The 16,623-nt window shown below is 39.3% G+C and overlaps 1 protein-coding gene across 6 annotated transcripts in view; it reads left to right on the top strand.

Moving 5' to 3' along the window:
- PRKN (parkin RBR E3 ubiquitin protein ligase) overlaps window positions 1–16,623 on the top strand; it is a 1,174,462-nt gene that overhangs the window by 392,925 nt on the left and 764,914 nt on the right. For all 6 annotated transcript variants that reach the window (XM_065590384.1, XM_065590382.1, XM_065590383.1 and 3 more), the window contains exon 3: window positions 6,863–7,103. In XM_065590384.1, coding sequence (XP_065446456.1) covers window positions 6,863–7,103 — 241 coding nt within the window. The remainder of the gene's footprint in view (window positions 1–6,862; window positions 7,104–16,623) is intronic.

The raw sequence follows: 16,623 nt of genomic DNA, 5'->3' as shown, positions 1-16,623 counted from the left end.
TATTATCTTTACACAGAGCTCTTCAATGATTAGGCTCATCTTGAGGCAAAACTGAAGAGTTGCTTTTGGTTGAATTAGCATTGACAGACCCATAAATTTTCATTGGTATAAAACATGTATGACAAGGCACCTCCTCCATCTCACTGGACTTAGCACTTCCCTCTCTGGCAGTAGCAGTGCCTGGGGTAAATCAGCCTCACACTGTTTGCTTTCCCCCTCTGTATTTACTTATCAGTATTTTCAAGGTAGGCCTCAGGGCTGACCCAAGGAAAGCTCCACCACACAAAAAGAAACCAATTTACAAACACAAAACAAAGGGGGATATCTTTCCCTGCCCCCTCGTTGGGGTGGGAGTTGTCCTGTTGTAGGCCTGAGGTGTCAATCCCTCCTGTAAGCAAGCACTCATTTTTGGTTGTTTCCCCTGTAGGTGGGAGAGCAGCCTCTGACCCTGGAGAAGCCAATCTCCCTGCTGTCACTAGTCTTTCAGTAGCTTGTCTCTCCTCCCCCCTCACTCATCAGAGGAGGGGTTTTTAAAGGTCTCAAGCAGCCCTTAATTGGACTCAGGTGTCCCTAATTGACCCAAGGTAACCCCTTCTCAGTTTGTAGGAAAGAGGGCCCTTATCATTCTAGGGATAACATACTGGACCACACCAAGGAAACATCTGTACACGCTCATGCTCCACATCCTTCATTTCCTCACCCTCGTGTCCCTCCCCGATACGAAGTGGCAAGACCTATTACCACCTCTTGAGGGTGAGGAACCCCAGTGGGCCAGCCTATACTCCACCCTAGTCCCAAGGCCCACCGGGGATATCAGTTGGCAGCTCCTCCTTGGAACCGTGAGCACCAGCGTGTACCTGGCATGGTTCACCCCCGTCCCTGACATCTGTCCCTTTTGCAGCGTGAGGGAGACCCTATTGCACGTATATCTGGAGTGCTCCAGGTTGCAGCCCCTATTCCGGCTCCTCCTGGACATCCTTTTACGTTTCTGGCTGCACTTTTCCCCTCACCTTTTCATATACACATACCCTATCTGTGGCCCCATAAAGTCGTGGGACCTCCTTGTCAACCTCCTCCTAGCCCTGGCCAAAGTAGCTATCTATAAGACCAGGAAGAGGAGATTGGCTGAGGGGGTTTCCTGTGACTGTGTGGCCTATTTCCAATCCTGCCTTGGCTCACGTATCCGGGCAGAGTTCCTCTGGGCAGTGTCTGCTGGCTCTCTTGACACCTTTGAGGAGCGATGGGCACTGTCCAGGGTTCTCTGCTCGGTGTCCCTTTCAGGTTCCCTTTGTTTGACCCTTTGACCTTCACACCCATCCCTGTTATATTTCTGGTTGTGCCCCATAATTATTTGAGTTCCTGGACCTTGTGGATCCTCCCCACAGGCTGGGAGAGGGTACTTTAGCAGTGGGCCGGCATAAGCCTGTCCACTTCCCAAAACCCAATATGAATACTCTCTTGCAGCTGCCCAGTTTGACTTTGTCATACACGAGAAAGCAACTGATAAGGACATGTATTAAAGAACAATATTTCCATATTGGTACCAAAATCCTTTCAGAATAGTACAGAACAAGTTTAGCATTTTGTGATACAATTTTGTTTGCTTGCAGTTTAATGTATTTCTTCTTTAAGAATGTTGACATACCATATTAAATTAATTCATTTAAACTTTTTTAACACTATTATGTAACCATATTTATTTTACTTTCTGTAATTTCTTATTTATCTTAACTTTTATTAATCAAAATAGAATTTAATCATCCAGATTCTGCAGCCCTTACTCATGCTGAGAAGTACTTTGAAACCAATGGGACAAACTGGAGAATTAGGTACTACTTAAATTGAGCTATGGCAACATAATCTGGCCATATACAAATAAAAGAAATGTTGGCTCAGTACTTTAGGCTAAGCTCCTGAAATTCAACAAATTCATCAGAAATCTGATATAAGTAATTGCTTAATTATTTATACCAGAGATAAAATTTTCCTAAGTGCCCAAGGCCCAGATTTTTAAAGTTGTTTGGGCATTGTTTTGCTCAGTGTTGCAATGCTTAACTGGTTTAGAAGCCTATATCTCATTTTTAAAGGGAGTTAGGCACTTAGGAGTCTAAATCCCATTGACTGTCATTTAGATTCCTAAGTGCCTAAAGATCTTTTAAAAATGAAATTGAGGCTCCTAAATCAGGTGCTGAGACCCTGACTGCAGCAACCCCTAAATACTTTTTAAAAATCTGGCCCTAAATCATTTTCAAATTTCATTATTCTCATAGAGCTTTAGGTGCCTAAGGCCTAGATGTTCAAAGGAATTTAGATGCCTAACTCCCATTTTGGGAGTGAGAAGCTTTAATACCTTGGAGGATCTGAACCTAAGTGCCTAAGTCACCTTTGAAAAATGAATTTAGGCTCCCAAGTCACTGAGACACTTTTGGAAATTTTACCCCACATCTACCCCAACATCGTTACAATGTCTTTATTTTGAGAGTAGTTTCAAAATAACAGCTAGATGTGTGATGGATTTTGTGTTGGTGAACTAAATTTATTAAGCAATTTAAATATATTCTGTTAAAAATATTATGGGCAACAAGATGTAAAAAAACCCGCAGGTCTGTTAGTGATAACATGATGCTTTCAAGTTGAAACCTAATAACAGCATTGTTTCAGTATTAAGTCTGCAAAGCCCTTACTCTGACAAATCTCTGCTGACTGGGTTAATGCTCCATTAGAGAAAAAGCGCGTTATTAAAAATTCAATAAAAAAACAGATTTTCATATTTTAGAATTGCATTATATAAAGAAAAAAACACAGACTTGCTGAGAAATTATTCAAAGGAATATGTCGAATCAAACCAAAATTAAACAACAATTATCAGATTTTGGTGAAAAAACAAGATTACAAAAAGAACAGGAGTACTTGTGGCACCTTAGAGACTAACAAATTTATTAGAGCATAAGCTTTCGTGGACTACAGCCCTCCACGAAAGCTTATGCTCTAATAAATTTGTTAGTTTCTAAGGCCAGGTCTACACTAACCCCCTAATTCGAACTAAGGTACGGAACTTCAGCTACGTGAATAACGTAGCTGAAGTTCGAAGTACCTTAGTTTGAACTTACCTTGGTCCACACTCGGCAGGCAGGCTCCCCCGTCGACTCCGCGGTACTCCTCTCGCCGAGCTGGAGTACCGCAGTCGACGGCGAGCACTTCCGGGTTCGACTTATCGCGTCCAGACTAGACGCGATAAGTCGAACCCAGAAGTTCGATCGCTCGCTGCCGAACTACCGGGTAAGTGTAGCCAAGGCCTAAGGTGCCACAAGTACTCCTGTTCTTTTTGCGGATACAGATTAACACGGCTGCTACTCTGAAACCAAGATTACAAAGTATGCTGAAATATCTATAAGGGAACCTTGTTCAATTAAAAATGTACCTGATGATTGGTAACATTTAACTTTCATAATGGGACAAATTCTGCTGTTAGTTACACCAGTGTAAATCTTTAGTAACTGTATTAACTTCAGTGAAGCTACTCTAGATTTACATCAGTGAAACTGGGCCAACTTTCTCCCCTCTATGTCCATATGTGGAGAAGTGTCTGCATTAAGCCCTGGAGCGCATGGAAGGGACAATGCTGCCCCTATGATATTCTTCCCCATTCCTACAGAATCCTCTTGGTTTTGTACCTCATTATTTATCTAAAGTGTATAGCAGGGATGGCCAAACATACAGATCCTCTGAACTGCATACGATAATCTTCAGAAATTCGAGAGCCGGGCATGCCTGCCAGGGCTCAGGGCATCAGCCCCGCTCCTGCTGAAGTCCCGTGACCCCCCCTTCCCCGCAGGGCTGAAGCCCCTAGCCCCACCATCCTGCTGCAGAGCAGAAGCCCTGTGCTCCCCCTGCCCCAGTCTAGTAGGTAGAGAACAGGGTGCGGGTGTGGGGGGCACTGCAAGCCGCACTTTAACTGTAAAAGAGCCGCATGTGGCTCGCAAGCTGAAGTTTGGGCACCCCTGGTATATAGCATTTCTAAGATGATTACCACCACAGAGTTGGAGGGAGCAGAGAGAAAGTGGGGCAGAGGATCTGACCCAGCTTTTCAGGATTCTTCCATTCTACCCAAACCCACAAGTGTAACCAGCTAAAGTTAATACAGACCGTCTGTATATTAACTGCCATTGGTTTTTCCCAACACAGAAACATGCAGGGTTATTCTGGGACAGCTGTGTTACTCCACCTTTGTGGGCCACTCCACACAACTGGGTGGGCCTGCAAAATAATTGTTCATCCCTTCCCTCCAAACCAATCAACTGTCCACCGAGATCACACCAGTGTACACAGAGCCAATGTGATGAAGCTGAAGAAGGTTAGCAAAATGATTCTTTGGGGGGTATAGCCAAGTTTATTTCTGTGTAGAAATTATATATATTTATTATTATATATAACACATTATATATAACTCAGTCATAATGGTTAAAGACAGGCCTGGGCCAATAGAGGTAACACCTGGAGAACAATTTCTGCTAAAAACTGTGAAAAGGTCAGCACTAATCAGAACCTATTTTATGCAAAGCAGAAAGGACCACTCTGAGGGCTGTAAAGGTTTCAAGATGGACATCTGGTTTACACGCAAATGAGAGAGATGGAGAAAAACAAATGCTGAGTGAAAACCAGGTGTTCAGAGAGAAATTTACATTGTGAATCCAAGAAGTATAATAGTGAAATCCCAGTAATCTGAAGGACTGTTAAATTACTGGAACAGTCATGAGATGGTAATTTGTTTATTTCATTAGTTTCTTTGGGAAATGTGCAGATTCATCTGGGATCTTTTGAGAGAAGAGACGTAATAAGTGGGTGCACCCTCAATTGGGTGAAAAGCCCTATCTGGCCTTAAATGTTGCTTTTCATAAAATGAAGAGCATCTAGAAAGAGTTGCCAACTGAGATGCCATTCCAGTTGGCCGCTGAGGGAGAGGAAGACTTTTTGAAAACCCAAGACCTGTAGAAAAACAAGCAGCGTCCCTTTCTTTCAGGCTGAATAGAGAAACCCTTTTGCACTACTAGAAAAGATTATCGTGATTGTGACATCTTTAACTGAACTGCAAGTTCCCTCTGATTCTCAAGATCCCAGCTGAATATGAACTGTGGAAAGGGCTGCAGAATGCGTATAGAGTTGATATCTAATACCAGGTTAAATTGATAAGGTACATTGGGAGCAAATAAATAATTATCAGTGCTCAAGGACACCTTCTACCCCTTTTCCTCCTGCACAGGCACATTAGGTGACTCATGAGTGAACCCAACCTGATTGTCAAAATTGACTCTGGAATTTATTATATGGAATGTGGGGACAAAAAACGAATTTGTGATACCACATGAGAATAGTTCATTCTACTTAAACAGGAAGCTGTGGTCCATGGGCACACAAAAATACAAGGAAGCATGTCTGAGGGAGCACATGCAGTAACTTCAAAGAATTAAAAAATACCTACATGATCTGATACCATCTGAATTACGAGAAGCTCAGAGAAAGGAAAGCAATATCTTGATTTTAAAATGTAAAGATTAGAATCCTAAAGAGTTTATTATTATCTGAGCTTGTTTCAAAAATAAGTGTATGGTAAACTTGAAGAAAAATGTTTCTTAATTAATTACTTGTGCTTATAACTAATTGGTGGATTTCAGGGGAAAGAGCAGTTTTAAAATAACTCAGACTGTGTATTTGGCATTACTTTTCAAAATACCATATATAGGTATGTATATGTATATGGGAAAACTTGATTTATGGTTTGTTTTTGTTAATAATACCTGAGAAAAAATAGTTTGAAATTTAGATTTAAGGAACAAAGTAATTGTTGAAAATATTTATGTTTCTGACTTTAGAGTTAGTGTTGGCAATGGTCTTTGAGAAACGTAAAAAGCATCTCTTTTAAGATCTGTTTGGACAATAGCTTTTTCCTAAGAACAGTAGGATAATGCAAGATTGACACTTTGCCAGAATAATTGGATTACTGTGGATTACATTTGTTGAATTTAATTATCAGGTTTTGATAAACTTTTCAGATTTCCAAGTTACATTCAATGCATACAGTTCTTATTATTAACTGTCATATAACTTTCTTTATTTCACTTTTGAAAGCTTTATTTTGTTTTCTCTTTTAATTTTGTTTTAATTAATAGCAATTGTAAACACAGAAAAAAGTCTTGAGCCTACTTTCTTAGTCTAGACAACATGGCTTCCAAACAAATTTGGAAGTCTAGAATGATTAAGTAAAATGATATAACTGTAGTGTTTACCGCTATCTATCATGCACAGTGTTTTAAACTGGGAAAAAATAAAATGACAATGCTCCGCAATTTTTTTTCAGTTTTCCAACATGTGGCAGCAAGAAGTGGGAGGATGGCATTACTTCATTTATCCCTCACACACACTAATTCAAGCATTGTTATGAACACTTCTAACTGTTATTATTGTTAGTAAAAAAGGGGTCACCTGTGCTTTGTTAAATATTAATATTATAAACTTTTTTCATCCTTGTCTGTAAAAATGCATTTTATAGATTGAATTTTCTTAGCATCTGACTTAATAACACTTCTCTCTGTACATCCGCCAACCGAATTATTCAGAGTTGTTGGCTCTGGTCCACCATTTCTTTCTTAAATGTTTAGAATTTGTAAGCATTGTGAACCTGTTGCCAGTGCAAGTAATCCTAATTCTTGCAATTTATATTTGTCACTTTTCTCTGAACTCTGTTAATGCTTACTGAAATTCCACATGAAATGGATTGGAAATGGCTAAACAAATACCAAATTGGAGACAGAGTGATTTTTTTCTTTGTGTCAATCATATTTGGGATTTTGTTTTTGTTTTTCAGAACTGTGACTTGGCCCAGCAGAGTATAGTTCATATTGTTCAGAGTCCCCTAGACAGTGGTCAGAAAAGGACTGATGTTGAAACTGCCAACGCTGGAGGTATTCTAGGAGGCATGGAAAAAGAGCCTGAAAGTCTAACCCGTGTAGATCTTAGTACCAGCATCCTCCCATCTTATTCTGCAGGGCTGGCTGTTATTCTGGATACTACAGACAACAGCATTTCCCTTCCATCTGATAAATCAGGTAACTCACTGAGACTGTACAATTCAAAACTTAGCATTGACGTTGCAAACTTATCCTTCACAGTGGGATCATTCTATGCAATGGCACAGCCACAGTTTCTTTTAGTCTTTTAAACAAACAATACAATGTCAATAATCTACGGTGAATATGTAGCTGAACTTTTGCTGTGTCTTCTAGTAGGGTACGTTGTATCTATGCTTGGGGGGGGGTGAACTGATTGGTTTGCTCTTCCTTTTCTTAACTTTTATGATGCTATTTAGTATTATGGATGAATAAAAGAAGCAACCACCGTCTGTTCTTGTAACTGAAGCTGAAACTGGTTTCCTTGACTAGAATATTAGACAGCTCATGCATTGAAATATTAATTTAATTTAATTTACAAGTTTTATGGCAGTTTTATGTTCACAAATTTTATTAAAATACTTCTATAAAAGTTTTTTAAAGACATGACAAACACAAATTAACATATAAAGACAGATGACTTATGGTATGGATTTAAAAAGTTCTTATTCACAAAATTACAGTTTACAATATCCATGCTTCATTCTTGGCATCTATATCTGGCATGAATGAAGTAACATAAAAATTGGCAAAAATATCAAGAGCCAGTGTATTAATAATTAAACTGAATTTTGAAAGAGATTCCCAGGCCTCAATTTTTCTTAGAAGGATCCCTAAAATAATATTTCAGTTTTCTAAGGGGAAACATCCTTACTATAATCCCCCATTATGCATCTCCTAAATGAGTAACAATCTCTCTTTGGAACGCTACAGCACTGAGGTGACTTTTTTTGATAATTCATTGAAGATGCCGTTTAAAAGATCAATACACAAACACTTTTTTTGTAGAAGCAGAAGAGTCCAATTTTAGAAGTAAGGCAAACAGGAAACCTCTGAGATTAACCTGACCAAAAAAATCATCTTTACAATATATGGGTTACCAAAACTGTTAAAATAACGTTTAGAGAGTGTCGTAAGTAAATCATGCAGAAAGTGTACAATTCATGGGTGGGCCACGGAAGTGTTCCACAACTGACTTGATCAACCTCTCACTGCCAACTAATGATGAATGAGTGCAGTTTAGGAACAAATTAGTGCCTAGCTTAATGATGCACATCTCACATTCTGAATGAGTAATGAGACAAGAGGGGTGCATGCTAATTTAAATCTGATCAGTTGGGGCAGATATGATGAGATTGGGCTTGTTGTCTGAAGCACTGTGATGTGAACTGCTGAATTCTTCTTTTTATTTATTTTTTATTCCTGCATAAAATATTTACATGAACTTAATAACTTTGCCTGACATCGTAGGGCAATTTACACGTTTAAGGCTTCTTGTGGCACATCTTCATATTTTCATGTTGTGTTTCTTTCACACTCCGCAGTCTCCACGAGGTCTCTGACAAAACAAAGTGTGCTCATTTGTCATAGCAAAGACCCCCAATGGCAGGATGATAATGTAACTGAATGTAGATTGCCCGGGTCAATGAACTAGGTCTATCTGTGATGCAGCTAAATAATTTCTTTATTTTATGAACAAAATAAAGAGACAGTTTTACAAAGACTATGTATACATTTAAAACACTACAGCAGCACAGCTGTAGCGCTTCAGTGTAGACACTCGCTGAAGCAATGGGAGGAGTTCTCCTATTGCTGTAGATAATCCACCTTCCTTAGAGGCAGTAATTCGGTCGACGGAAGAATTTTTCCATCAGCCTAGTGCTGTCTGTACTGGGGATTATGTCCGCTTAAATACATAGCTCAGAGGGCGTGGATTTTTTCACTCCCCTGAGTGACATACCTGGATCAGTGTAGATTAGCTCTGAGTGATACTTCTGCCTGGTTAGTTGTTAATGACAGGTACTTTGTGGTGGTCTTTTCTACTCAGTTTGCTATGAGTCTCACTGTTATTAAAGAGGTAAAAAAAATATTCTGCTTCTAATCAATTGGTGGCTGCACACTCACCTGCATTGTTGAGGGTTGAAACATCTGATTCCTGTTTACGGATTTCTGCCTTTTTCTTTAAGTGAATGTAATGCTGGTGAAATGTATCAGACTGATAGTAGTAGAGAGTGAACTCCTCCATTTCCCCCCTCCCCCCGACCCCGCGAAAGAAATATATCATATGCATCTGCAATGAGAGCTTCCATTTACCTCCTCAATAGTTTGCCTCACTCACTCCTGTGGGTGAGAAAGCAGTTTAGTCCCAAAAACTATTCAGTCAATTGCTTTTCTACCGAGACTACTCAAAAGGCTGTCAGTTGTGATGGTGATTTTTGCACCTTAGAAACATCCACTTGGAACCAAAGCATCAACTCAGTGCACATACATAGGCCACAAAGCAGTGGGTGGATGAAAGATTTAAGTTTGTGACTTAGAGGTGAAGGTCTCCTTTAATTCTTTATTACCATCTACTCTAATTTGCTGAGTGATTCTTTCATAACAGTACCAGTAGTCTCCAACATGCTCCAGCTTATTCCAAAGCCTTGCATACTTCTTTCTGTTACTGCAGGATGATTTTGTTTTCTTTTAGCACAAAAACCTTGGTTTCTGACAAGAAAGGACTGTTGAAATTTGTTATCTTCAGAAAGATTCTCTCCAAAAGATGTTCTTAAGATATTTAGTAGTCGAAGTACAGAATGTCACCAGTCAGCCAGAGGGGAGGAAATGTTCACTGTATATTATATTATATTATATTATATTATATTATATTATATTATATTATATTATAGTGGGGGGAGGAATAGCTCAGTGGTTTGAGCATTGGCCTGCTAAACCCAGTGTTGTGAGTTCAATCCTTAGGTGGGCCAATTAGGGATCTGGGGCAAAAATCAATACTTGGTCCTGCTAGTGAAGGCAGGGGGCTGGACTTGACTTGACTTGATGACCTTTCAAGGTCCCTGCCAGTTCTATGAGATAGGTATATTATATTATAAAGTCACCTTAAATAACTGTTTCTTGGAAGCTAGTCCTGGAACCCACAAGAGGAGAAGCAATTGTTGATTTAGCGCTAAGTGGAGCACCAGATCTGGTCCAGTAGGTGAATATAGCTGCACTGCTTGGTAATAGTGACCATAATATAATTGAATTTAACATCTCTCTTGCAGGAAAAACACCACAGCAGCCCAACGCAGTATCATTTAATTTCTGAAAGGGGGGCTACACAAAAATGAGGAAGTTAGTTAAACAGAAATTAAAAGGTACAGTGCCAAAAGTGAAATCCCTGCAAGCTGCATGGAGACTTTTAAAAAACACCATAATAGAGGCTCAACTTAAATGTGTACCCCAAATTAAAAAACATAGTAAGAGAACCAAAAAAGTGCAACCATGGCTAATCAACAAAGTAAAAGAAGCAGTGAGAGGCAAAAAAGCATCCTTTAAAAAATGGAAGTTAAATCCTAGTGAGGAAAATAGAAAGGAGCATAAACTGTGGCAAGTGAAATGTAAAAATATAATTAGGAAGGCCAAAAAAGAATTTGAAGAACAGCTAGTCAAAGACTCTAAAAGCAATAGCAACAATTGCTTTAAATACATCAGAAGCAGGAAGCCTGCTAAACAACCAGTGGGGCAACTGGATGATTGAGATGCTAATGGAGCACTCAAGGACAATAAAGCCATTGCAGAGAAACTAAATGAATTCTTTGCATCAGTCTTCACAGCTGAGGATGTGAGGGAGATTCCCAAATCTGAGCCATTCTTTTTAGGTGACAAATTTGAGGAACTATCCCAGATTGAGGTGTTGTTAGAGGAGGTTTTGAAACAAATTGATAAATTAAACAATAATAAGTTACCAGGACCAGATGATATTCACTCAAGAGTTCTGAAGGAACTCAAATGTGAAATTGCAGAACTACTAACTGTAATTTGTAACCTATCATTTAAATCAGCTTCTGTACCAAATGTCTGGAGGATCGCTAATGTGATGCCAATTTTTAAAAAGGTTCCAGAGGTGATTGCGGCAATTACAGGCCAATAAGCCTGACTTCAGTACTGGGCAAACTAGTTGAAACTATAGTAAAGAACAAAATTGTCAGACACATAGATGAACATAATTTGTTGGGGAAGAGTCAACTTGGTTTATTAAAGGGAAATCATGCCTCACTAATCTACTATAATTCTTTGAGGGGGTCGACAAGCATGTGGACAAGGGAGATCCAGTGGATAAAATGTACTTAGATTTTCAGAAAGCCTTTGACAAAGCTCTTAGGCAAAGTAAGCTGTCATAGGATAAGAGGGAAGTCCTTTCATGGATTGCTAACTGGTTAAAAGATAGGAAACAAAGGGTAGGAATAAAGGTCAGTTTTCAGAGTGGAGAGAGGTAAATAATGGTGTCCCAGGGGTCTGTACTGGGACCAGTCCTATTCAACATATTCATAAATGATTTAGAAAAAAGGGTAAACAGTGAGGTGGCAAAATTTGCATATGATACAAAACTACTCAAGATAGTTATGTCCAAAGCAGACTGCGAAGAGCTACAAAGGGATCTCACAAAATTGGGTGACTGGGCAACAAAATGACAGATGAAATTCAGTGTTGATAAATGCAAAGTAATGCACATTGGAAAACATAATTCCAACTGTACATATAAAATGATCGGGTCTAAATTAGCTGTTATCACTAATTGCGTCAACACTAGTGGTTAGGTTGGCATAGCTATGGGGGGGGGTGAATTTTGTATATCCGTCAGCCTAAGTTTTAAGTATAGACCAGTTGTTAGAAGCTCAAATCACCTACCTCTTTGAAGAACCAGAGGAGAATGCAGTATCTCATCTGGATAAGATGAGCACAACCATTTTTGTTATTATTATAAAGAATATTACGAAATATGTTGGCTAAACTTGGCCCTTGCTTTAATCATGGACAGACATAGCTGTATGACATACATCCCTTTTCCCATCACTTTTTCCTTTCCTTGTGACTGACCACTCTGCTCTACATGGCAAAGAAGTGGGAGGGGAATTGAAAAGGTGCAGCTAACAGTAGCAGTTTATTAATATAAAAGCATTGCCCGAGTACAAAAAAATTAAAAGTTAAAAAGCATTGCAACCACAGCCCACGCAAAATATAACTTGTGTGAACACAATCCTTAAAGGTATTATGAAGAACACCTCAGGGCTGGAGAACACGTTAAGGCAAAGTGTACTCACTATCATAGCAGCCAGTAGGTTGGAGATCTTATTTTGCTCCATTCTTGATGAAGCAGAATTTTTCACTCAGTAGAAATTGCAGGAGGTCTGTCAGATTTCTGGACAAGGAAACCTCCCTCTGCTTCCTCTGTAACACTCAAACTCACTCCAGTCATTCATCAGTTCATCCAGTAAAAGTCACAGAAGGATTTCCCTTGTATAGCCAGAAGGTCTCTACCAAGAGTCATGGAATAAATATTTCCTTTTTTATTCTTGGATCCCCAACAGAACTACATTATCTAAGGGCATAATGGCCCCTGGAATACGTTTGAAATAATCACCAATGCTGTTCTGTTTCATGGGGAATGCCCCCCTCCCTCCTCTTAAAGTCTCCGCTATCAAAGTGAAATTTTTGGAAGTGGGAGGATTTTGGTAATTCACAGATCTTTTTCTTGGAATATGCTTTAATCAAGCTTGCAATCTGCAGAAGGTAGCTGCCATTGTGAGCTAGCAAAAGGAATGGCATTTGAGATAAAAGTTGCTGTTTTTTCTTCCAGCTATATAGAAAGTGTATAAGACCATACTGGGACTAAGGACATTCACAAACTTTTATTTTGCTTTGTTAAAACCCCCAAGATACCTTAGATTCAGAGAGGGAGGGGAGGATGCCAAGGAGTCTGCTCTCTGTGAGCCAAAGGCTGCAGAATCTGAGGGACAAGCTGTGGAGGACCTGGACACACAGAATTTGCTTCTGAGGGGCAGACCAGCACCACAAAAAGGAGCTCAGGCATCAGTGTAAGGACATAGGGATGGCTGAAAAGAGAAGAAAGGAACTATTGGAGTTGGAGAAGAAGTGAACCTGAGATGAAAGAGATACTGGCAAAGTGACTCCACCATGATTGAGAGATGAGCAACTGAGACTTGGCTTTTCAGTGTGACCAACTTGAGAGACTTCTGGGGATTGTGAGCTAGTTGACTCAAAACTGTTCTACGCAAACCATCTGCCTACCTATACTCAATGCCATCACTTCCAACACTTCCATGGTACCATGTGCTTCAACCTGTGCACATCTCTGGTTATGGGGGAGCTAGTCAATGAGACATGAATCCACACACCATAAGCAATATCTGCTGCATTCTACTTCCATTCCAATGCAGAGGAAAGAACCAATGCCCTAATGATATATAAAACTGAACATCGCTATTTTCAGTTTATTTTGTTCTTTGATGTTTGGAGATTTTTTCACTATTATATCCCTTCATGTACCTGTTGCTATTTTGTACTTGCCTGTTTTGTTTTCCACACCTCCTCACCTTTGTAAAGGTGTTGAACTGCCCAAATATGCTTACCTTTAATAAAGCTTTGTTTAGTCACATACTGAGGTCTGGAGTTACAATGGATAATTACAACAAACAAAAAATGACAAGTCCACCATATTTCTTTTACAGAAATCATACAAGCCTAAGTTTCATTTCACTCACCTGGCCCAAGGTGCAGCATCAACTCCAGTTAGTCAACACCATTAATCAGCCTCCCTGCCCCCTATACTCCCCAGGCAGCTTGAGAATGCGGGCGTACAAGGCATCCTGTAATGGGCCCTGCACCAGCATCAAGCAGTGGAGTAGGTGGTTGTTTGTAAGTAGACTTCAAACCTTTATTGTCCTTGATCCATTCTGTCCCCAGATATTCCCTTTTATCTTCACATGTATTGTGAAGTACACAAGGAGTCCCCATCATGTATATGACACTATATACATCACAGTCCAAATGAGTCTGTAAGCAGCTTCATCTTGTCTTCATTCAGCCAAAATCACATTCCACCACCACCCTGCATCTTCTCAGTGTGTAGTTGTACTGTCTCAGTGTGTAGTTGTGCCAGACTGGTGAAAATCAGGATAAGTTTAATCACTCAGGGCTGTAGATGATAGGGCAGGTTGGCACCATCATACTGGGCACAGATACCCCATTTATAACCATGTTCCTAGGTATCCGCTTTCATTGTGGTGAAATAGACCACACCTCCAAAACTCATAGACAGTTGGGAAGTTGATATTAATTAATATAAATTAGAAACTAGAAGGAATGGCTGGAAGAAGGGCCAAAGCAAATAAATACTATAGCTGGCACACCAATGAGGTTAGCCCTTAGCCCAGCTTAGCTGCTGCCACTGTGTCAGAAGGCCTTTTTCCATTAATCCTGCCTAAGGAAAGCATAAGAGGTGCACAAGTGTCCATTGACACAGGCATAGAAAGGTAAAAAATAAGAATAAGACACTCAAGTTTGGATTTGCTTCTTCATACTAGTAGTGAAGGCCTCACTAGAGCTGCAGAGTCTACGTTCAAGGCATCCTTCCTGTGTAATGCTAGAAAGTTTGAGTAAGGGCGGGTAGAATATCCAAAATGTAATCTGGTGAGGTGTAAGAAAATTTATATTTAATTCAGGATATTACTGTAGTTTTATGACTGTTATTTGAAATATGAATATATTTGTGTTGTGTAATTGTTAAAAAAATTATGTTATTTTATAATCTATACGGCATTTTTGATAGCATCTTCTCACTTAAATACAGTAATAAAATAATTTAGCATTGTGCTTTGAATTGTTAGGAAGCCTGTAAAGGATAGGAAAGTGCTTTGTGTCCCAATTTTGCTTGAAGCATGTGGGCAACCCAAGTTTCTGAAGTAGTTTTAAAAATGTGACAAGTAATTCTAAACATATACTGTCAAATTAGTTCCAGGTCAGGTAACAGTATGATGTTCATCTCCACTTCCCCATTTTAATATGGCATTAGTCTGAGTACTCCTAGATCTAAAATATATTGCTGTTTTTTCTCATCATCTCTTCGAGAATATCATCAAAACGTGGGCACTGATCCATCCAAAATGGCCTCCAGCATTGCATGAACATCTATACTGATACTGTGGGACATGAACCCGTATAACTGCTCAACAACTGAACCAGACAAAATGAAGACAAGTACAATGATGCAGTTATTTTTTGCTCATGACCTGTTTTAGCCTGCTGTGTCAGAAAACTGGATATCTAAAATTTACCATTCATTTTAAAAAGAAAAAGAAAAGTATTCTAAGCAGATTTTTCTGTCATTTACTAGCACTTTTCAAAAGGAAACTACTCTGAATAGTTTTTTGGGTTATTTTCCCCTTGCTTATTGGGAGAAATCATTGATGGATTAATAATAAAATTAATTCATGAACTAAATCTACTTTAGGTCCGTGCTGATCAATGTGAATTAATACTTGAAGTGGGTAAAACAGTATCCTCTTCAGTTTACATTAAATAATTAGCTCTTTTTCCCCCCCAAAAGCTTTATCAAGCTCTAGGTCTAATGACAAGCAAGCACCATAGTATTTACATTGAGTTTACTTTTTTTTTCACTTTTGTATGAATACATCGGGATAGCGTTTGGTTTTTTTCTCTTTATGCAGTAATATTCTGTTTAATGCAGAGTTGCAAAGCTGTATGGTAATTCAGTTCTTTAGACAGGTATTCATTTAAAGGAAGCTCCATTGGTCTACAAGCAAATGGAATAATTCATCTGGTACACAGCAAATGTATTGTTTCACCAGATGAATTCATGTAACTAGTCAGTTTTCTATGGTATTTTATGATTTGGAGCACTGGCAGTTTTTCTAGTAATAGGGTTAAATCCTTTAATTGGCTTTAATTTAAAAGAAAATACATAGTATGGTATAATATTTGAGTATATGTTCATTTGGGGCCTGGAAAAGTTGTGTTCTAAGAAGTTTGTTGATTTAAAGGTGAAGTGAAAAATCTGTCTGAGGATCAATCCTACGGCAGTAATAGAATAGGAATTAAATTGTGGCTCTTACAGCACTGTCCATGGCAGGGTGTGGGAAGTTACCCCAGTGGTAACTCCCACAGACATTGTCCCCTATTCTGGCAAAATGCCTCCAGGAGAACGTGGGCTGCAGCAGCCAGTCTTGCACCCTTTGCAAGAGTGCAGTGTGTCCTCCTTGAGCAGTCCCAGCTCTGTTAATCTTTTGATCAGTGATGGGGAAAACTTGTGGCCATGGCTCTACTCTCTCTCTTCCTCTTCCGGGCCCCCTGGAACTACCATGTCTCTGATAGCCATGATTATGCAAGAACCATAACTGTGACCAGTACCTACACAGAATGCGAAGAGGGAGGAATCTTTGTTTTGCCGGTAAGTTTTATTCACATTACTAACACTTAGAGCAAGAAAGACAGTGCTCTCTGTTTAAAATATTGGTAACATCAGCTGTTGGAGAGGAAACAGTGATTCCTGAACAGGAAATGAAGAAGGAACTGATTTTCTAATATTTGGTTTTCTAATGGAACTGTATTTGTAATTTGGAATTCAATGTATGTGTTAGGAGAAAAGCATGGCCAT

This window comes from Chrysemys picta, chromosome 3, assembly GCF_011386835.1.
Source record: "Chrysemys picta bellii isolate R12L10 chromosome 3, ASM1138683v2, whole genome shotgun sequence".
In the NCBI taxonomy this organism is placed as follows: domain Eukaryota; kingdom Metazoa; phylum Chordata; order Testudines; family Emydidae; genus Chrysemys; species Chrysemys picta.
The sequence above is the reverse complement of the archived record's forward strand: the minus strand, read 5'-3'. Positions and strand labels throughout refer to the sequence as shown.